Genomic DNA, 23,831 nt, shown 5'->3' with positions numbered 1-23,831 from the left:
AGAGAGAGAGAGAGAGAGAGAGAGAGAGAGAGAGAGAGAGAGAGAGTTGAGTGTGTTGCCTGTCCGTGTGTATGTACCTGTGTGTGATTGTGTTACAGCTTTGAACACAGACAACTTTGGCTCTCCCAAACCCTACCCCCCATCCCCTCCCTATCTCTATCCTCTCCTTTTTAGTTTCATTTTGCCTACTCTTCACTTCACATTCTATCTGCATGCCGTTGCGAGTGGGATCGGCTGGATTCTGCGAGGAGATCCTTTGTCCCATAATTGCAATAATGAATGAGACGCTCATAAGATTTTAATCAGTCCCTGGTTCTTCACAGCCACTCACACACACATACCAGGCAGCACACACTTTATCATGCTACTCTGCCATCATTAACAATCTGTTTCTGTATCTTCCCTCTCTCCTTTCCCCCCTTCACCCCCTCATATATAATATAACCTCAGCTCTCGCGTGTCCTAAGTCTGAGCAGATGAACAAGGTAGCGATGGGGTTGAGGAGGTTGAGAAGAGTGGGTTTAACACAACAAATCAAAGGGCTAGATTCCATGACTCCTGATGTTCCAGGCCCTGTTGGCCATGGCCTCTCAGGCTGCCAGGAATCAGTCTCCTGTGTCACGTACTGTAGCTATAGTCTGCCCAGCTGTAAAATTGGAAGCAAGCATGACTTCACTCCTAACAGGCTTTGGCATTCCATTTGGGTTTTTTTGCAGAGCAAATCATTTACAGATCAACAACAAAAGACACAGTACACGCAGTCTGTAAATTCTAAACGGATTCTGAGCCTGGCATCATAGCTTTTTTTCTTCCTATTGGTTTGAGCTAGAGAGTCTACACAGAGAGTCATTATTTAACACCAGATAGGGTTAAATAGTTCATTAATAAATCTTCTGAAATCATATAAAAACACCAGACAAACTGAGGCATTCACACATTTACAGACACATTCTGGCTGTATCTTGGTGTCTCAGATGGAGTCAATTCATTCATCATCTAGACATACTGGTGTCTACTGTCTACGGTTGCAAATTGACAGGATGATTATAACACAAATCCTGTTTGTTCCTCTCTATAGGACCAGAAGGATCGTATCTACTCCACAGTGAAGTCCAGATCCACGTCAGCCACAGTGAACAATCTGAAGCCCAGCACAGCCTACGTGTTTCAAATCCGAGCCTTCACCACGGCCGGCTACGGCACCTACGGACCCCGCCTGGAGATCACTACCAAGGAGGAGGCCTCAGGTACCAGCAGAACACATGCACAGGCAGAGATGATTAGTGTGTAGACCTTCATCAAAATGCCACTGATCTCATAGCTCCATTTATCCCATTTAGAAATATGGTTGAGTATCGTCCACAAGGAGCAGTAGGTCCCAACTAAAGTGCCAGGGCTCAGAAATCATTACTCTTCCTCTCTCACTGGTGTTTATATAGCAACTGAAGTGACTTGATTTAAAATGCATGAATTCTCCCAGTCATACACCATGTGCACTGACAGTATAAAGTGCCTTAGCACCATTCTTTTGAGCAATTGGTGGTTTGTCAATGCAAACAGTCTAACAGCATAATAGGCTCTGAACGGGAGACAATCCAAACTGAATGTGTCATTGTTTCAAATGAAGGGCACCAGCATTACCATCTGGGACCGTTAAGCCCACTTTCTGAAACAGTGGAGCCGTGCATGCAGAGGGCCCAGAAATAGAACTAGCCTTCCGTGTCTCTGTGGTAAAGGGTGAGAAGGGGGTTATCAGTCTCCCTGCTCGCTACTCATTGGTTCTATTATGTCCTGCAGATTTCAATGCCTGATGTGCTGAATGTTCACACTGTGTGCCCTTTGTCTGTGTGTGTTTGTTTGTGTGTGTGTGTGTGTGTGTGCTTACATGTGTGTCCCTCTCCAAGCATCCACCATTGTCTCCAGCGAGCAGAACCCCGTCATCATCATCGCGGTGGTGGCCGTGGCGGGGACCATCATCCTGGTCTTCATGGTGTTTGGCTTCATCATTGGGAGAAGGTACGCTCTCGCGGGCCCCATTGACTCTCCACTGCTGTGAGTCTCTGCTTGTCAGTTAGCCTTTCTGTCACTCACAGGCCTCCATAGCCGTGGAGTCAGTCCACCACACACCACAGGCACCCATCGTCTATGGCATGCTGTGCTAATGGATTGTGATGCATCATTTTCCAGTCCTCACACTGTGAAGAACAACTGACTCGGTTTTTTGCATGTTTATTTTTTGTAATGGATCCATTATAGAGACAAAAGTACTCTAAAATTAAAGCTTTTGTCTCCTCTTTGTGCGTGTGTGTGCGTGTGTGAGTGTGTGCGCGTGTGTGCCTGCACGTGTGTTACATCATTGGCGTTAAACAGTAATACACTCATGACACTGCCTGTAGCCGTCTCCTCCCAGATCAACCCTCCTGTGTGTCAGTCACCACCCTGCTCTCCTCCAGTGGTCCTTCATTTCTATGTGGATAGCATTTCATCACAGCATGCCTTACATGGGGGTAGAGCCATACACATGTTATTTCTATATCCATTTGACATTAACCTGCATGTCAATCATCACTCCATTATCAGTTCAGTTTGTTGGCAAACCATATTGTACAGTGCTATAGAACAACCATGTACTACGAATTACCGGCCCGAGGATGCATTCAATACATCAATGTTACACATATAACAAGGACTACTAAACAGTCTTTTACAGAGTATGTATATGGAATACCAGAGGTGGGTACTTTAGTTCAACATCAGCACCCAAACAGTGTTCCCATGCTTCTCAACTGTATCTGTACCTGCAGCATTGTGGCGCTGCATTAAGATTCTAGTAAAACAGTCTTCTGCCTCGGCCCGATCAATTGATTGTGTGTTCCTCCACCTCTCTCCCTGTCAGGCACTGTGGCTACAGCAAGGCAGACCAGGAAGGAGACGAGGAGCTGTATTTTCAATGTGAGTCCCTTCTTTCCTCATCAGCTCACACACACATTGAAACATCTCACTTACAGCATGTCGCCTCACAGGAAGTGGGTCCAACAACATTCCCCCAACTGAGTTTAAAAGTAATTGCCTAAGGTGTATGTAAACTTCTGACTTCAACAAAATGTACATACACCTTAGCCAAGTACATTTAAACTCAGTTTTTCACAATTACTGACATTTAATCCTAGTAAAAATTCCCTGTTTTAGGTCATTTAGGATCAGCACTTTAGTTTCAGAATGTGAAATGTCAGAATAATAGTAGAGAGAATGATTTATTTCAGCTTTTATTTCTTTAATCACATTCCCAGTGGGTCAGAAGTTTACATACACTCAATAAGTATTTGGTAGCATTGCCTTTAAATTGTTTAACTTGAGTCAAACGTTTCAGGTAGCCTTCCCACAATAAGTTGGGTGAATTTTGGCTCATTCCTCCTGACAGAGGTAGTGTAACTGAGTCAGGTTTGTAGGCCTCCTTGCTCGCACACACTTTTTCAGTTCTGCCCACACATTCTCTATGGGATTGAGGTCAGGGCTTTGTGATGGCCACTCCAATACTTTGACTTTGTTGTCCTTAAGCCATTTTGCCACAATTTTGGAAGTATTCTTGGGGTTGTCCATTTGGAAGACCCATTTGTGACCAAGCTTTAACTTTCTGATGTCTTGAGATGTTGCTTTAATATATCCATATCATTTTCCATTCCTCATGATGCCATCTATTTTGTGAAGTTCACCAGTCCCTCCTGCAGCAAAGCACCCCTACAACATGATGCTACCACCCCCGTGCTTCACAGTTGGGATGGTGTTCTTCGGCTTGCAAGCCTACCCCTTTTTCCTCCAAACATAATGATGGTCATTACGGCCAAACAGTTCTATTTTTCTTTCATCAGACCAGAGGACATTTCTCCAAAAAGTACGATCTTTGTCCCCATGTGCAGTTGCAAACCGTAGTCTGGCTTTTTAATGGCGGTTTTGGAGCTTCTTCCTTGCTGAGCGGCCTTTCAGGTTATGTCGATATAGGACTCGTTTACTGTGGATATAGATACTTTTGTACCTGTTTCCTCCAGCATCTTCACAAGGTCCTTTGCTGTTGTTCTGGGATTGATTTGCACTTTTCACACCAAAGTACTTTCATCTCTAGGAAACAGAACACGTCTCCTTCCTGAGTGGTATAGCGGCTTTGTGGTCCCATGGTGTTTATACCTGCGTACTATTGTTTGTACAGATGAATGTGGTACCTTCAGGTGTTTGGAAATTGCTCCCAAGGAAGAACCAGACATGTGGAGGTCTACAAAGTTTTTTTCTGAGGTCTTGGCTGATTTCTTTAGATCTTTCCATTATGTCAAGCAAAGAGGCACTGAGTTTGAAGGTAGGCCTTGAAATACACCTCCAATTGACTCAAGCTTCTAAATCCATGACATAATTTTCTGGAATTTTACAAGCTGTTTAAAGGCACAGCCAACTTAGTGTATGTAAACTTCTGACCCACTGGAATTGTGATACAGTGAATTATAAGTGAAATAATCTGTCTGTTAACAATTGTTGGAAAAAGTAGATGTCCTAACCGACTTGCCAAAACTATAGTTTGTTATAGTGGTTGAAAAACAAGTTTTAATGACTCCAACCTAAGTGCATGTAAACTTCCGACTTCAACTCTAGCTTCTGGTTGGTATTTGATAGATACATCTATTGAGAGGAGGACAAGAGGCTCCAAACTGCAAACACATGAATATGAGAGTTGTCAGAGACAGTGATCCAGGGCAGAGCTGAAAGAGAAAATTCTTCATAAAAAATGTAAAGGCCCAACTTTTCAGCCACTTTGGTAGGATAGGAGGATGCTGTCGACCTCCTGGTGGTACTCGGAGTAGAGATGTAGAGATGTACACACATATTTACTCTATCCCAAGGTTCCTCTTCTAGGCTCCTTTAACCAATACACACACACGGACACACACCACCCCATCCTAACGATGCCCCTAGAGATGCAGCCACAGACATCTTCCCAAGCGAAGCCCAAATGATCTGTTGCTGTAGGCAAACTGCTGATTGTGAAACAAAGGTTCAATGTGTCACATGGCCACAGTGGTAGAAAGAGGGCTGTGTTGGCTTTTCGCAATCCTCGGCTGATAAGTACCTGACAGATCAAGCTGCAGGAAGGCACAGGTCCTTCAGCTAAAAACACTGGGAGATGGAAACGCAAACAAGAGCTCTCCGCTGTGTGTTGTTGGGCCTAATAGAGGGACTGGCAGGGTGACAGAAGCCAGATAGTGCGTGAATTCAACATGTAGGCCCAATTTGTCCTCTGTCTAGTGCCCGGAAGTCGTGGTAAGATGTCTCCCTATCAGATCCAGTGACAGCTTGGATGGACAAAGCAATTATAGGATGGATTGGAGGGAAATATCAGCTGCCATCGCTGGAGCTCCTCGCTGGAACACAATGTGTTCGTGTTTATGTTACTGGATAGGCCAACATGGCTTTCCAAGATGTATGCAGAGGATATTATAACATTTATGTTTGTCATTATTGAGCCTGGAGCTGATTAGTCATTTAATGATGGTGTTTGGTGTGTCTGTTTTCCTTGTTTCTGTCTGTACTGTGTTTTCGCTGTGTGTTACTCTTCCACTATGTGCATCTCATTAAATAGCTTGTGGTATTGAAGTTGGCAGGTTATGTTATAATTAGGTATAATTTGATATGAACAAATTAGGTCAGTGGAACACAGTCATGTACTATAACCCTGTAATTTATTAGTGTGGTGTTATATACATGGGAAGAACTACACTGCTTCTTCTCAGGCAGTGGCTTTTTTTTACTCTACAGATGTAGGATCTTAATTTGAGCCAGTTTGCTACAGCAGGAAAATAATCCTTCAGCAACAGAAATTATCTATTATTATGTGGATTATAATTAATGGAATTATTTATAATCCACATTTTTCGTTAGGGCGTCAAGTCTGACATTTTAAAGTTGAAATTACAAACTTTAGAATCCTTTTTAAAATTTGAATACACATTTCTGTTTCTCAGCAAATTGTGAGTGATCAAATTAAGATCATACATCTCTATGTGCGCATGAATATGTATGAACCTTTCCAGTATCATTGTGTTATAATCGTAATATTGTACTAGTTGTGATAGAACTAAAGTCACCATTATCTGGGTAGCAAAATCCAGAAGGTTATCAAGTCACAGACCATAAGAAAATAACTGTCTTCTATGACTCGTATTACAGTATAGGAGGGATTGCCTTACCAGACTTTTAAATTCACTGGCAGAGCTTGAGAGACTTAGCTAACTCAAAACCCTGCTCAGTATAGCAGACAACTTTCGCAGCAAATCCCATTCTAGGCTGCTGAAATCCTTGTCGCTCCTTTGTGAGGAGGTTAGGAAGAAAATATAACGTTTTCATTTCTATTGGAGGAAAATAAAAAAGGAGTAACATAAAATAATAAATGTCTGGTTTAGGGTGTTTGTAGAAAGACCTTTTGACATGGATGCTTTCCATCAGCTGGCTGTTTAGCAAGTCCTTCTGAATGGATGCCCTTGGTAATGGTGTGCCTGTCAAGCTCCCGGCCAGCCTGGTGCTCTGTATGCATATTTAATCGTAACAGTAATCCCCTTACCTTTCTACAGTTAAATTTCCAGGCACCAAAACATACATTGACCCTGAAACCTACGAAGACCCGAACAGGGCTGTCCATCAATTTGCCAAGGAGCTGGACGCGTCCTGCATTAAGATTGAGCGAGTTATTGGAGCAGGTGAGTCTGGCTGGTGTCTCCCAGCTCTCTCTGTTTAGTCACGTATACTCATACATCATAATGACAACCACATATTTACACCTTGAATGGGGACACGGTTTATCCTCACCGTATATTGATAGTGGGGAAAAGTTCATTGCAATTAATGTGTGGCCCTGCTACTTTGTAAAAGGCAAGACAATAGCAAAGCAGCTCACAGCTGATAAATTGCTGCCACAATAGTTTTAGAGATGCAGTCAATGAGAGTATCTATATATCCACAGCTTGTCTTATTATGTGTCTCTGCTACACTCCCCAGAGCAGAACAAGATGTCCTACTCCAATTTGTTTTGTCCTGCAGCGCAGCTGTTTTGTCTGAAAACACACTAAGCGCTTTGTCAAAACATGAAATGCAAGTTTTTCTAAAGGGTCATGACAGGTTATGTCTCTGTCTGTCTCACAGGAGAGTTTGGGGAGGTGTGTAGTGGACGGATGAAGCTCCCAGGGAAACGGGACACATCAGTGGCCATTAAAACCTTGAAGGTGGGCTACTCTGAGAAACAGAGGAGAGACTTCCTTTGTGAGGCCAGCATTATGGGCCAGTTTGACCATCCCAATGTTGTCCATCTGGAGGGAGTGGTGACCAGAGGTAAGGACTGCATTCTCTTACATGCACACACACACACACACACACACACACACACACACACACACACACACACACACACACACACACACACACACGCATACACACACGCACACGCACACACATGACTAAAGCTCTAGCAAGGAATTAGAGCAAATGCACTCAAAGACCATGCTTTAAGGTCACAGAAAATGTCAATATTTCTTGTTTTTAGCTTGCATTTCAAGTGTTAAATTGCTACAGTCATTATAAACGGAATGTACAAAACATTAGGAACACCTGCTCTTTCCATGACATAGACTGTCCAGGTGAAACCTATGATCCCTTATTGATGTCACCTGTTAAATCCAATTCAATCAGTATAGATGAAGGGGAGGAGATAGGTTAAATAAGGATTTTTAAGCCTTGAGACAATTGAGACATGGATTGTGTGTGTGCCATTCAGAGGGTGAATGAGAAAGACAAAACATTTTAGTGCCTTTGAACGGGTTATGGTAGTAGGTGCCAGGCGCACGGGCTTGTGTCAAGAACTGCAAGCCTGCAGTTTCCCGTGTGTATCAAGAATGGTCCACCACCAAAAGGACATCCTGCCAACTTGCCACAACTGTGGGAAGCATTAGTCTACATTGGCCAGCATCCCTGTAGAACGCTTTCGACACTATAAGAATATTTTGAAGATAAATACACATCCTAGAGGATGAGAGGACGAGAGTAATAAACTAAATATAGTACTAATGGTCAATAGGGAATTGTCGATGTAAATAGTTGGTCTTCAGTTCAACAGCTGTTTAGAATCTGTGGAATGTCAGTCCTGAACTCAGAGCTACATTTGCTACGTGTGCTACGTTCTAGACATTGAGTCGGGAGCAGGATACTTGTTATTTGGCCATTGGCCCAGTCGTACTGCAAGGACTTTCTGATTGGTCAACCCCAGGCTAGGGTGGGGGGTTATAAATGGCATCCTGTTCCTTTGTTCGGTGGAGAAAAGCTGAGGACAGGGGAGACTAAACATCTACCTCCCAGCATAACATCTTGATTTGTCCTCAAATAAACCTATTTTTCTCCCCCTGATTTGCTTTGGAGTTTGTGTTATTGAAGAATAACATCAATTGCTAACAACACCTTGTAGTGTCCATGCCCCGACTAATTGAGGCTGTTCTGAGGGTGAAAGGGAGTGCAACTCACATATTAGGAAGGTTTTTCTAATGTTTTGTACATTTTGTGAATCACGTGAATGTGTGAAAAGGTTAAGTTGCCAGACCAACTGCGAGAGGAAGACATGAGAGGAACATTTTACAACATATTTTGCTAGCTGTACAATGTGAAAGTGCTCCAGTCAAGAGGAATGACATTGAGAAGTATCTGATTGAATTAGCCTTGCTCCCTGTTTTATTTTTTCTAATTTAGACAGCCTAATATAAGGGGCAGATGTTAACACTTAATTACAAACAAACGGCTCAAAATAACACTGAGGCGGAAATGTATTTTTAGCAGGCCGTCATTAATAAACACTTGCAAGCCATATTTATGAGTCAATTAACGGAAAGTGTCACCTTTGTTTTCAGGAAAACCGGTGATGATTGTGATTGAATATATGGAAAACGGCTCATTAGATGCTTTCCTCAGGGTGAGAACCTTTCAATGCATTCAAATGGCAAATCCCTTACCAGTTATACATGTATAATACAACATGTTCCCAATAAGAGCTTCTTATTCTATGAATAAAAGCACTGCAATAGCTTTGTGACCTGGATCTCACTGGATCTTGATTAGCTGACGGTTGTCCTCTGTTGTGTACAGAAACACGATGGTCAGTTCACAGTGATCCAGTTAGTGGGAATGCTGCGGGGCATAGCAGCGGGGATGAGATATCTCTCTGACATGGGATATGTCCATCGAGATCTGGCTGCACGAAACATCCTTGTCAACAGCAATCTCGTATGTAAAGTATCTGACTTCGGCCTGTCAAGAGTGATCGACGATGATCCCGAGGCTGTCTACACAACAACGGTGAGTCAATTAAGCCAGCCCCGTATTACTTTCCCTTCCTAGACACCTTGCGCTCTCTCTGAATACTCAAATCCAGCCAACAGCCAATGCATGAAAATGTAGTATAAAATATGGATGCATGCCCATGCATGCCTGTGCTAGCTAGCTATTCAATATGCAAAGCATGCAGTCTATGTGGTAGAGTTTTTGCTTTGAAAGTTTTCAAGTTTTGCTGACCCTGTGTGCAGAGTTATAACTCTATTTTAATTTATGTTTTAGGGGAAGATGCAGGATATAATGAATGTGATCTTTAGTCCAGCCATTGACCTGCATTTTACTGAACAGGGTGGAAAGATACCTGTTCGATGGACAGCAATGGAAGCCATCCAGTACCGTAAATTCACTTCCGCTAGTGATGTGTGGAGTTATGGCATTGTCATGTGGGAAGTCATGTCCTATGGGGAACGGCCTTACTGGGACATGTCCAATCAAGATGTGAGTTGCTCTCTTACATAAAGTCAATTATACACCAAATGTCATGTCAGGTTTCACATGTAGCTCAGGGACTAGCTACCATATTGCCCAGGGGTTAACAGAATTAACAGAATTCTTATAAATGATTTAAACATGGGCCACAATTACTATTCAGAGTTAAATGAGGTGTATTGTTAGGTTTTAATTGATTCCGTTTTAATCAGAGATTGATATTCATAAAATGTATATATGATAATATAAAGAAAAAGAGTAGCTACCCAGCATACAAATAATTTTCTGACTTCAAAACGGCTTTTAACCTTTATAATGAGTTAGGATAATGAAAACCAAATTTGCCATTAGCTGAGTTCAATAATTCCAGAGCTATTTACTTAGTCATGTAGAGCCTTTAGTTTGAACTGCAGTCATTGCTTTGTTTCAGCTAAATTGGAACAGATGAACATTGCATAGCTGTTCATCATGCTGATCGGAAAAGTGGCTTTAGAGGAGTTTGGCCGCCAATTCAAACACCAGTAACGATGATACCTACAGATGTAGGATCTTAATTTAATCTAATTTTGTAGCAACTGAAAATGTGAATTATTATGTGTATTAGAATTCATGGATATTTTTTTGTAGGGGTTGATACATTTTTTGTTAGGGCAAAACAAGTCTGATATTTTAAGGTGGAAATAAACTTTAGAAGCCTTTTTAGAATACACTACAAGTTTACAGGAACAGGAACATTCTCAGGAACGAATGAGAGTGATCAAATTAAGATACTACATCTATAAGTAGTAACATTTTTACATTTTTTATTTAACCTTTATTTAACTAGGCTAAGAACAAATCATGATTTTACAATGACGGCCTACCCCGGCCCAACCCTCCCCTAACCCCGACGATGCTGGGCCAAATGTGAGTCGCCCTATGGGACTCCCGATCACGGCCGGTTGTGATACAGCCTGGGATCAAACCAGGGTCTCTAGTTACGCATCTAGCACTGAGATGCAGTGCCTTAGACTGCTGCGCCACTCAGGAGCCCAAAATCCACCAATGTTTGCGAATACTAGTCTGGGAGATGCTCCAGTGTTAGTTGTCTCCCTTGGCAAAGTTAAAGATTATATAATCCAGTAGGACAAGCATTCTTCTCCTCAGCAGAAAAAACTAAAAAGGATTATATTACTCTCAACTCCTCCTAATGGGAAGCCTGCTGATTGAACAATCAGCTGGTAGAAATACTAAACATGATTAGCCATTTTAGTGCTTGACAGGCATCAATGTCAGGGATTTCAGTTCCTCTGTCAAGATGTTGGCAAACAGCTCCTCTGGGATACACAAAGAGAAATATTTACATTTCCTCAACAGTTTCAGTGTTTCGACACTTTTCCTTCCGTAGTTCAGTGTTGTTTGAATAGCCCTGACAGGAATAACAGATTAATATTTGCAGAAAACAAATCCTAGAATAGAGGAAGAGACTGTTGAGTCTCAAGTCAAAGTTTGCCATTGCCCCTAATGTTAAATGTTCTCACGCCATAGACTTTCAATGGACTTGGTTTTCAACTATTGACACAGTGAGAATATATGTAGCTTTAAGGATATGCAGATGCCCCCCTATTGATGAGACAAACAGTATAAATGATTCATCTAAAGGAAAAAAGTGCCACTGTTGGCTAAATGAATTACAATCATGTCTATTGGTTCTTTATAACAGACAGGAGCAGCTCTTCCAGTGACTAATCTCAGTGCCATACAGGGACATACTATTGCTACTCTCAATAGCTCCTCATTTGGGTCCTGCTACTCTGTGTCCTTGTGTCTCACCATCATCTTTACATGCTGACACTGAGCGATGAACATCCGGTTTGGCTTGTTTCCCCTCGATGTACCACGTCTGTATATAGGGAACCACAAAAGACTTATGTACGGACACTTCCTGTTTATCTTGATTAGAGGATGAAATGGTAATGAACTGTAGGAAGTGGTGACTTGTGTTTATGTGGTGGTAATGACTCTCCTGTGTTTCGGTTTTCCCAGGTGATAAAGGCAATAGAGGAGGGGTACCGCCTCCCTGCTCCCATGGACTGCCCTCCAGGCCTGCACCAGCTAATGCTGGACTGCTGGCAGAAAGACAGGGCTGATCGACCCAAATTTGATCAAATAGTTGGCATCCTTGATAAGATGATTCGCAATCCCAATACCTTAAAAACCCCTTTGGGAACATGCACAAGGTAAGGAAAGCTTGTCTCATTAACCCTATGACTGAGCACTACAAAACTCTAATGAAATAAATTGAATGTTCAGCTTCATTCATTAGATTTGACCATGTTTGCTACAGATGTAGAATCTTAATTTGACCTACAGGTAACTGCCAAAATAATAGAAACACTTGAGTAAATGAGGGATACAAAATAAATTGAAAGCATGTGCTTCCACACAGGTGTGATTCCTTAGTTTATTAAGCAATTAACATCCCATCATGCTTAGGGTCATGTATAAAAATGCTGGGCAAGACATTATTTTGGCTACCATTGCTATGCCCCCATAGGATGACAATGCCCCGATCCACAGGGCATGAGTGGTTACTGAATGGTTTGATGAGCTTGAAAACGACCGCATGCCATATCTGTCTCAGTCACCAGATCTCAACCCAATTGAACACTTATGGGAGATTCTGGAACAGCTTTTTCCACCACCATCAACAAAACACCAAATGATGGAATTTCTCATGGAAGAATGGTGTCACATCCCCCCCCAATAGAGTTCCAGACACTTACACAATCTATGCCAAGGTGTATTAAAGCTGTTTCAATGCCCTAGTAAGATCATTTCTGTTGGTGTTTCCTTTATTTTCTGGCAGTTACCTGTATATTGTCACAGCAAAATAATCCTGTGTTTAGTTCACAATGTTGCTTGATTGGTGCTTAGGCTGGAAACGTTGTCAATAAAGAGGTGAATTGGGAGCTTTAAAAGTGTGCTGGCCTTCTTGTTTTATACTACAATTTTAGCCAGCCAAAAGTAGGCTACATGATGAGTGCTATATTGTTTATATAACTGTGCGTTTTCAGTGAATTTATGTCAATCACGAAGCTCATCTAGATTTCCTGCCGAGCAGGAAAATTCTCAGCAACAAAAGAGTGATCAAATTAAGATCCGCCATCTGTTTAAGACTCTGGAAGTATGTATTGTTTCTTCATATTTCATTCCTATGGAACTACATTAGTGGACAATTCAGAGCATCCAATGGTTGATTTATCCATAGGAGTTCACAGATGAAAGATAAATCCCTGAGAATCAATAAGCCAAAGCAGCTTCCATGGCTTTATGGTCAATAGCAGGGCTTTTAAATCAATCGCTGTAATGAGTTCCTGGGACTTTTAGGTGCTGTGGGAACTCTGGACCCCACTGTGACATTTGTCAAATTAATTATATTTACAGTCTGAACACAATCTCTCTGGGTGAGATTGAGAACGTAACCCCCCTGAAAATGTAAAAAAAAACTCTTCCGTTTCTGGGGGCCATTGTGGAGGTTTGAAGCGAAAATTGCCATCCAACTGATGTTGAGGGTTTTTGATAGTTACTTAGCACACATATTTGCCTGAAAAAGAGGATCAGATGGCATAGTCACTTTTGAATTTGATATTGAAGTGTAAAAAATGTGTTAATTTATTTTTCACCTGCAATTTACTGCACCCCGGGATGTCTTTGGCTGTCTTTGTGTTTTGTTTCCAGCTGAATTTGTATTTTCTGTGGGAATGTTTTTGCATAAGATGTTCATGTCTTTGTCTTGCTCATCCCACAGACCGATTAGTCCCCTGTTAGATCAGAGCACACCAGACTTCACGACGTTCCGCTCGGTGGGGGAGTGGCTGGAGGCCATCAAGATGGAGAGATACAAAGACAACTTCACCGCCGAAGGCTACAGCTCACTGGAATCTGTGGCCAGGATGTCAATCGAGTAATGAACTTTAAAACACTTGTGGATGCCAAAGCCACCATAGCCAGTTCTGGAGAGTTATTTTATAATTATTTTCTCATTCAAAATCCTTGGATATGCCCGAACTGAATTTAAATTTAATCATTTTGATTCATGAACACGCCTGTCGAGTTTTACATGTATTTTTTTTATCTTCCATTTCTCCTTTAATGAAATACCTAGTGCTATAAATCATGAGACGTTTTGAGCATCTTTGTGGTACAGTGCTGTGATTTATGATTGGTTGTCTTGTCTTGCAGGGATGTGATGAGCTTGGGGATCACTTTAGTGGGACATCAGAAGAAGATCATGAGCAACATACAGACTATGAGAGCCCAGATGCTAAATCTCCACGGCACGGGCATCCAGGTGTGATGATAGACTACAGTGCCCCCTGTGGACAGGGGGGCAAAGAGCTATATAGAGCAGCGCTAGGGCAGAACTTCCCAGGATAATCATAACAAATCATGTGACGTGACGTCGTCTCCTGTGTCTGACTCTGTTTTTCCGGATGTTATCGGAATTAAAATCATTCCTTTGTTCCTTGGCAAAGGATTTAACCCCTCTTTAGAACGGGTACTAAGGAGAGATTGAGAGAATACTCCCTGGACATGATGCCGCTCTGAGAAACTCAACCGCAAATAGAGATGGAGCTTTGGAAAAGGAGTTTTATCCATATTACCTTGTTCTTTTAACCTAATGAATTTTTTGGGGGGAGGGCACCAAGAAAATGGATTTCACTTAAAAAAGAAAAGAAATCCCCCCAAAACTTTTTTCCCTTGCAGTGTTTAAAAAATATATTTTTTATTCTAGTTTGTTCATTTTGTTAGTTTCAGAAGGCACAGTGATATGGTCTGGTACGTAAAGTAATCTAACATCTTTCTTTCGCGTTACAATTTTTTCCTCCTTTTATTTTGGACTTGACAACAGGGTAAACGTTCCCATCAAAAGGACAGGGAGGATGAATATGGTGTCTGAACATTTTGGTGGAGATGATTTCGACCAGTTTGTCTTGAGACACTACTGCCTGTTTTAACTGTTTGCAGTGAGTTGTGTTTTTTCTCCCTGATGTTTTTGAAGTGGAAATGGCATCCATCCTGCACCTCAGATCAGTGACTTCAAGGATAGTAGTATTCACTTGGTTTTTTCAAGCTTGTAAGAGTGGCTTGTTGTATGAATTTTTCTGAAGACAGATGCTCTCGTTGTATAATGAAAACATTTCAAATTTGTATGTAGGAATTACGAAACAGTATGACACCAACAAGGCAATTCGATTTCAGATTGATCACAACTTTTATATCTAATATCAAGCATCAAATTGGCAATGTTTATGTTTACCGCATGAATTATTTTACCTTATTGTCCAATATACTTTCAATCTGAAATGTTTTGTTGTTTAATTATTTATTTGAACGTTTCCGCAGACAGCACTATAGAAAGAAACGTAAAGAGACTTGATCCACCACAAAGGGTTTGAAATGCCTAAACAAACATATTATTTGTTGTTGCAGCAAATGGTATTCGTTTCCTATTTTGGTGAAAACAGTTGTCAAGGGTGAATCTATGAAAGGCGGTGTATGTTCGTTCTACAAGTAATTGTCCCTTAAAACGAATGTATTCCCATTCTTTTTCGGCACTTCTATGGCAAGTTTTTTTGCGATTCACCGAGACAGTCTTTTGTAGGGTTGAATGGACAAGTTCCCTTTTTTCTTTGTGGTATCCTGTCATCCTGAACTTGAATAGATCAAATCAAGTGCATGCACAGTGATGGTTAACACAGTCAGTGTAGGGTAGAATATTGAACAGAGCAATAATTAGCCCAGGTGGAAATGGTCCTCTGAGATTTTAAGGTGCTAGGTTTTACACTAATATCAGTTGTGCTGGGAAAATTCTTTGGAAACGTTCTGTCACCAACAGGAAAAAGGAATACGTATTGACCTTTTTCCTGTTGAAGATGACCTGGATTATAGGGCTGGGACGATAGATTGGTACAGTACCCCGGAATACCGAGTTATCAAATAATGAAATAGTAATGCCACTTACGAAATGGTATACCGTGGCATGCTAATGACTTAATAACAATGTCACAGAGTATGTTTGGAATATATGACTGTTACAGTGGAGTGAAATGACATTCAACCAGCGGAGAGTCGTACATATTAGTCATGACATCATCTTTTCCATTGCAGCACACTGCATTTGCAGGCGTTCAGTTCGGTGTGAGGTACCTACACTAACTAATATTATCATAATATATTGAAAATCCTAATACTCCTTATTATGATGCTCATACTCTGAAAATCACATAGCGTCCCAGCCACATGTTTATTAATGTGTCTCTGTTCAAACCTTTCCAGGCAAACAGGGTGATGTAACATGCATAAAAGTGTTTTCTAGGCTTTTTTCCTTAACTTACCTGGCCCTTCGCATGTTAATCACGGCACAGAGATAAGGAATGGGCTCTGCAAAGATGTGCTAAAGAGCCAACCTAATGGTGCCATTGCAGTCTTCTCTTTCTACAACAAAATGAATGTTATCACGTTGAATATGTCTCCAGCACTCTGATGGTCGATTCACTAATTTCTTTGTCATTTAAAGTAAAGAAAATATAGGTATTTCCAATTGCAATTATATCCAAGGCTGTCTTTATGGATTGATCATTGATTCAGATTTTCAAAGCTGCAGCTTTTCCCAATGGTTTATTTAAGACGCCTTTTAATATGCCTGTAGATTGAATTGGTCTTCAGAAAACCAACCTTGAAACACTATCATGGACTATGGCTGCAAGCTTAGTTTTTGTAAAGCCATTAGTGACTTTGTCTATTTTTCCTAGATTAATTTCCATTGTGCTCGGTCCAAAGGGACTCACACCTGTGGGGGGGTACCCAGGGAATCAGACCATGCCCAGCCCGCTCTGGGCCCCATGTCACAGACAGACCCATTCTTTATCCATACAGCAAAGCTCAGCAATTGGGAACATGCCAGCCCTTTGAATTGAATACCAGCGTAAAGTCATTCAGTCAGCACAAAACTCCCCAGTTCACAGGAAGGCAAGCAGGCTCCCTCTCTCTCTCTCTCTCTCTCTCTCTCTCTCTCTCTCTCTCTCTCTCTCTCTCTCTCTCTTTCTCTCTCTCTCTCTCTCTCTCTCTCTCTCTCTCTCTCTCTCTCTCTCTCTTTCTCTCTCTCTCTCTTTCTCTCTCTCTCTCTCTCTCTCTCTCTCTACTTTCCCCTGCTCTGATCTCCAACAGCGGGCCCCTAGGGGCCTTCACACCCCGGAGGTGGAGGCCCCCACTCCCCCTCCTCCCTCTCTCTCTGAGTCTGGGGTCCTGTAGAGACAGCAATTTTGAGCCAAATTGAGATTAAGACCTGGATACAATCGATCTGCCATATAAATAATCTGTGACCTTCACAGGCCTTCACAACCTTCCATCCTCATGGTTTCTCTCCGCTTTTACTTTGTTTCTTACCCGTTTTCTTGTTGAGGATGTTCAAGTGAATATATGGGGATGTTGTTCTGTTTCAACAAAGCTGAATGCAGTTTGTGTGGTGAGTTGATTGGATTCAGGAATGAGAACACATTTTAAATACAAAGTAGAATGGTTATTATTTTCAAACCTTTTGGACAAACTGTTGGAAATTGTGGACACGCCTTTGCAATGCATAGGTGTTGGATGATTCCAAAGAGTTCAGCACTGTTGATTGTGTCAGAAAGATCTGAGGTCCGAGGGGAACTTTGTATATGTTCTAATTGTAAAACCTGTACATTTTTATTTATATAGTTGTCTTTTTACACATATTACTCTGTAGTGAGCTCTGAATACATTGAAAATGCACTATATTTTTCTATCTCACTTGCAGATAATTATTGTCACCCAGAAGATTTCAGTTGTACAGACTTTCTCATTTAGGACCAAAGACAGGTTTTCCATCTAGAATTGTATTTTGTTTTTATTTTCTCTTTTAGTTTAATGTACAGTTATATGAATTGTCAATGTATTATTTATTTTTTTCTGTGATGAGAGTATTGAGTATTCATCGGTCAAGAGTATTTTCCCCAAACAGCAGAACTTTAAAATCATTACTTCTTAGACAATTTCCTGTTACATAGGACATTTCTTTTTTGCTTTGTAACCTTTGTAATAGACTGTACATATATTTTTGGAAATATAATACAATCTCTATAGAAATCTTTTGTTTCTCATTGGATTCTTTTCCATCATAAATAGCTACTATTATAAAGGATTTCCATGTAAACGTGGTACAACCTTTGCTTTTAAACAGTTTCAAAGAGTTTAATATATTCATCAACACACACCATTTTGTAAATCATTAATCCGTGTTCTTTGAAAGTTAAAGTAAGAATACAATCGAAGTAGTTTTGATTCAATCTAAGCAAATGTGATACATGACTGTTTGTGTTTTTGTGATAGTGAGTGTGAGTGTGAGTGTGTGTGTGTGTGTGTGTGTGTGTGTGGGTGTGTGTGAGACTGAGTGACATGGGAGGGTACAGTCTATATGAAGAACAATAGCTGGGATGGTGTCATTAAGAAGACATTACTAAACCTCCAACATTGCACAAAACATCTAATTAAGCTCCATCCTGAGGGATTTTATACAAAGGAATTTTAATCGATTTATAAGGATTATATCTCCTGTTATTCTAATATTTATTTTATTAAGTTGGAATGGTATCAACATCTCGTCCCACGGGCTGATGGACTGCAATCATTATTAAGGGTTGCACCCCAAATAGCACCTTATTCCCTTTATAGTGCACTACTTTCGACCTGTGCCCATAGGGCTCTGGTCAAAAGTTGTGTACCATATAGGGAATAGGGTGCAATTTGGGATGCATTCATAGTGTATATTTCTAGGGGTGTTTGGCCCCCATCCATGCATTTTTGGGTGAGTAGGAGAGGCTCTATGGCTACTCCTCTGTCACCACTAATCCCTACAGTACACTACAGCCTGCTTATCGTCCTGCCATCTGACATGGACACAGAAATGTTTGAGTATTTTGATATACACAGTAGAGTTGGACTGATTTAATAGCAACACGAGAGTGTTATTCCATCCTCATGGTTCCTAGTTTGGCAGATTTATGCTTAGGGTCCATTGGTAGGGTGGTTGTATGTTATCGTGTTTTTTTCTCACGACTGCAGGCTGATTGGACATAGTATTGACATTGAAAATGTGAACTCCAACAGAACAGGTATAGAAAAGAAGCTCTGCAAGTTTTCCTGTAAAAGTTGGGTTTTATTTTCAATCAGTTGCTTGAGGCGTTGCAATACTTATCTTCTCTATAAAACCCTTTTCTCAATGTTTGAATAGGAAACGTTGATATCTCCCAGATATGCTGCACTTAACTCAACCATCAGACAGAGAGGGAGAAAAACTGGAAGACTGCCAATAGAGGATTAAGGGAAATAAATAATTTATATTTTGGAATTCTGCAAAAATCTGAAGCACTAGTTTGCCATTATTCATACAATTCACATCTAATACCAAGGTCAATAGTGATATTGTTGAAATATATAAGAATACACTTCGCCTGGATTGGATAATACCAGTCTGCCTCAACAGGTTAAAAAATCATGACCCTTTTAAATAATGAGGGCTCATCATCCAATGGCCAGCTGTGTTCTGCTGGGCAGTATGCTGTACATGGAAATCAGATGAATGGTAACCCACTGGGGACAGAAGTCAATTCAACATCTATTCCACGTTGGTTCAACTTAATTTTATTGAAATGACGTGGAAACAACGTTGATTCAACCAGTGTGTGCCCAGTGGGAAGGCTTAGCTAAACCATCTGACTTCCTGCTTTCTATAACTCACTTCCTGGTTTGAAATATGACTGCTGGAGCTAGTGGACTTGTCAGCACGAAAAGCCAAGGACAGATATGCAATTTCCACACATGAAAAAATTGGATGTTGACTGGTTACGTGACTATTTATCATGTCTGATCCCAAGGTGAGCAGTAATGTTTAAATATGACATGATGAGCATGCAAAGGTGTGTATTTGTTTGTGGGGGTTTTATGGCAGCTACGAGACTTTTAAAAAGCAATTCTGGATTTGACTGAGGATTCAACTCACATCTGTCCAACACACTATAAATTCACGATGTCTGTTAAGCAAACCTGCAGATGGGGCGGCAGGTAGCCTAGTGGTTAGAGTGTTTGGCCAGTAACCAAAAGGTTGAAAGGTAGTGAACCTACTGTTCACTGGTAGGCTGTCATTGTTTTTAAATTTTAAAAAAACTTTTATTTCACTAGGAAAGTCAGGTAAGAACAAATTCTTATTTTCAATGATGGCCTAGGAACAGTGGGTTAACTGCCTGTTCAGGGGGAGAACAACAGATTTGTACTTTGTCAGCTCGGGGGTTTGAACTTTCAACCTTCCGGTTACTAGTCCAATGCTCTAACCTGATTGTAAGTAAGAATTTGTAAGTACCCTGCCGCCCTGATTGTAAGTAAGAATTTGTTCTCAACTGACTTGCCTAGTTACATTTAAAAATATATTGATAATATAGCATTGATTGAGCATTTCTTTTTCCACAAAAAAAAATACTAATATACAGTTGAAGTCGGAAGTTTACTTACACTTGGGTTGGAGTCATTAAAACTCGTTTTTTAACCATTCCACAAATTTCTTGTTAACAAACTATAGTTTTGGCAAGTCGGTTAGGACATCTACTTTGTGCATGACACAAGTAATTTTTCCAACAATTGTTTACAGACAGATTATTTCACTTATAATTCACTGTATCACAATTCCAGTGGGTCAGAAGTTTACATACACTAAGTTGAATGTGCCTTTAAACAGCCTGGACATTTTCAGAAAATGATGTCATGGCTCCTGATAGGCTAATTGACATCATTTGAGTCAATTGGAGGTGTGCCTGTGGATGTATTTGAAGGCCTACCTTCAAACACAGTGCCTCTTTGCTTGACATCATGGAAAAATCTAAAGAAATCAGCCAAGACCTCCACAAGTCTGGTTCATCCTTTGTTATCAATTTCCAAACATCTGAAGGTACCACGTTCATCTGTACAAACAATAGTACGCAAGTATAAACACCATGGGACCACGCAGCCGTCATACCGCTCAGGAAGGAGACGCGTTCTGTCTCCTAGAGATGAACGTACTTTGGTGCAAAAAGTGCAAATTAATCCAAGAACAACAGCAAAGGACCTTGTGAAGATGCTGGAGGAAACGGGTACAAAAGTATCTATATCCACAGTAAAACGCGTCCTATATCGACATAACCTGAAAGGCTGCTCAGCAAGGAAGAAGCCACTGCTCCAAAACCGCCATAAAAAAGACCTACCACGGTTTGCAACTGTACATGGGGACAAAGATCATACTTTTTGGAGAAATTATGAAACATAAATAGAACTGTTTGGCCATAATGACCATTGTTATGAATGGAGGAAAAAGGGGGATGCTTGCAAGCCGAAGAACACCATTCCAACTGTGAAGCACGGGGATGGCAGCATCATGTTGTGGGGGTGCTTTGCTGCAGGAGGGACTGGTGCATTTCACAAAATAGATGATTTCATGAGGGAGGAAATTTATGTGGATATATTGAAGCAACATCTCAAAACATCAGTCAGGAAGTTAAAGCTTGGCCGAAAATGGGTCTTACAAAGGAACAATGACCCAAAGCATACTTCCAAAGTTGTGGCAAAATGGCTCAAGGACAACAAAGTCAAGGTATTGGAGTGGCCATCACAAAGCCCTGACCTCAATCCTATAGAACATTTGTGGGCAGAACTGAAAAAGTGTGTGCGAGCAAGGAGGCCTACAAACCTGACTCAGTTACACCAGCTCTGTCAGGAGGAATGGGCCAAAATTCACCCAATTTATTGTGGGAAGCTTGTGGAAGGCTACCCAAAATGTTTGACCCAAGTTAAACAATTTAAAGGCAATGCTACCAAATACTAATTGATTATATGTAAACTTCTGACACACTGGGAATTTGATGAAAGAAATAAAAAGCTGAAGTAAATCATTCTGTCTACTATTTTTCTGACATTTCACATTCTTGAAAAAAAGTGATGATCCTAACTGACCTAAGACAGGGAATTTTTACTGGGATTAAATGTCAGGAATTGTGAAAAACTGAGTTTAAATGTATTTGGCTAAGGTGTATGTAAACTTCTGACTTCAACTGTATGTAATTGAAAACAGTTTTGAAACAGGTATTTCACTGAAACTCAAACATCTCCTTTTAGCCTTAATCGTCAGTCTGGTTTGATCATTAGGCCTACATCTGGAAGCATATTCACAAGTAAGAAATTCATCCTTTGGTTGACAAATATGGACAAATGAACAGGATCTTATGCAAATGAAAAGCTTCAAACTCAAATATAAGGACATTTGAAAAACACGTTTGGCTTTAAGATATATAGGCTGAATAATTATGTGCATATTTGAACATTATTTGCATATTTGATTGTATGAATCGAAGAGACAATCAGCCTAACTGATCTACCTCAGACAAGACCTTCCTTCAGCAGACAAACAGAAAGGTTATTCTTTTTTTGCTTGTGTCATATTTTATGTAAACGCAGAGAAATAATTGGCAAAGTGCAGGGAAAGGTTTACGCATAATAATTACAGTGTCTCTGCACTCACCTAAGATGATGACATTGACAGCAGAGTCATTTCCTAGCTTGACATTCAAACATGCTTAAAGGTAAGAATCATCAGTCCAGTGTGATGCAAATAAATACATAAACTCTGCAAACTCACACAAAGCTGATTGAAACCCGTTTTGCTCAAGGCAGATACTGTGAATGGATAATGGTCATTTGTGATTCAAATCTGACATTCGTCTTACCCCAAAGAATACTAAATCATAAGCCTTTTTATTTGAATACCTTTCAAAATATCTCCCTTTTTTTATGAAACGCGCTGGCATCACTCGAGTTAGACGCATTATCTCTTTATGAAAACCCTTTCAGATGCTTTTCCCATACCAGTCTACCACGGACAATTTGATTGGGAATAGCCTGGATTCACGCTGATTCCTTTTTATGGCCTGGCACATGGCACCTTGCAGCATTAAGTATTTAGGGGCTAGTAAAATATGGCTCCCCTTCTCTGGACTGCCATCCCCTGGGCAGATGATCAATTTCACAGGCTGGCAAAAGCCTCTGTGGAGAAGGATGATGGATTTGGCCGATCTGATGGTTTCTTTAAAGACATAGTAAGTTATGCGTATCTGCTATTAGCTGGCCAGTAGCAGAGAAGGAGACCGCTCGTTTGGCATGAGCTAGCCGAGGCTCTTTTTCTAGCCCCGTAATGGCCGACTGTGAAGACGAGCCTCACAAATCCATGTACCTGCACATAGTATCAAGGAATATATTCATGATAGCATATTTGGGCTGAGGAAGGATTTGAAATGCCATTTATGTTGAGCTGCTCTTGTTATGAAACCTGAAGAATCAGAATTCTTGGGTTCAGAGAAGTCAATGGTGTTTACTCGCCATCATAGATATTCCATATCTATCTCCTTGCCTTTTACTAGTCACTGCTGTGTAATGAGAGAGTATGATGATGACTATTGCATAACATTGTGGAAGGGCCAGTGCAAAGATCATTGATTAAAATCCAATTCAATCTCAGCGGGGTTCTAAGCAGGGAGGAAAGAAATAAATCAAACCTGGGAAAATAACGATGCAATAAAGGTTTCTTCCTCAAGGGAATCATGCGAGGGAGGAACCAAAGCTAAATAAATCAGTGAAGTCAGACCTACTCCGCACCATCCACGGCACGCAAAGGTCAAGTAGTGTGAACTGCGTGGGTGCCACTCTACTGAGAGTCAAGGGTCAATCATGCATCTTCTCTGCAAATCGCCCTCTCATTGGCCAGCAATGTGAGGGATGAAGAGGCAGGGAAATCAGAGTGTAGCCAATTGTCAATAGAGAGATGTGTGCCAGCATTGTGACACCATTGTCTTTCCATCTCACAGGAGATGTACCATATTATTAATGGGAAATGAATACTGTAGGAGATGCCA

General features: G+C 40.9%; 1 protein-coding gene across 9 annotated transcripts in view; it reads left to right on the top strand.

The window, feature by feature from the left end:
- Positions 1–17,989, top strand: part of LOC110529510 (ephrin type-A receptor 7) — a 76,219-nt gene extending 58,230 nt beyond the window's left edge. The window contains exons 7-17 of one of the 9 annotated variants that reach the window (XM_036984909.1): positions 1,079–1,247; positions 1,905–2,016; positions 2,897–2,952; positions 6,624–6,737; positions 7,180–7,365; positions 8,928–8,989; positions 9,163–9,372; positions 9,697–9,846; positions 11,863–12,056; positions 13,628–13,783; positions 14,062–17,989. In XM_036984909.1, coding sequence (XP_036840804.1) covers positions 1,079–1,247; positions 1,905–2,016; positions 2,897–2,952; positions 6,624–6,737; positions 7,180–7,365; positions 8,928–8,989; positions 9,163–9,372; positions 9,697–9,846; positions 11,863–12,056; positions 13,628–13,783; positions 14,062–14,176 — 1,524 coding nt within the window. In that variant the 3' untranslated portion in view covers positions 14,177–17,989. The other 8 variants (XM_036984906.1, XM_036984908.1, XM_036984905.1 and 5 more) reach the window with 8 other exon arrangements.
- The last annotated feature ends 5,842 nt before the right edge of the window (positions 17,990–23,831 follow it).

The sequence above is a fragment of the Oncorhynchus mykiss genome, chromosome 8 (genome assembly GCF_013265735.2).
Source record: "Oncorhynchus mykiss isolate Arlee chromosome 8, USDA_OmykA_1.1, whole genome shotgun sequence".
NCBI classification, from domain to species: domain Eukaryota; kingdom Metazoa; phylum Chordata; class Actinopteri; order Salmoniformes; family Salmonidae; genus Oncorhynchus; species Oncorhynchus mykiss.
Note: the sequence above shows the minus strand (reverse complement) of the source record. Positions and strands in the feature narration are given on the sequence as shown.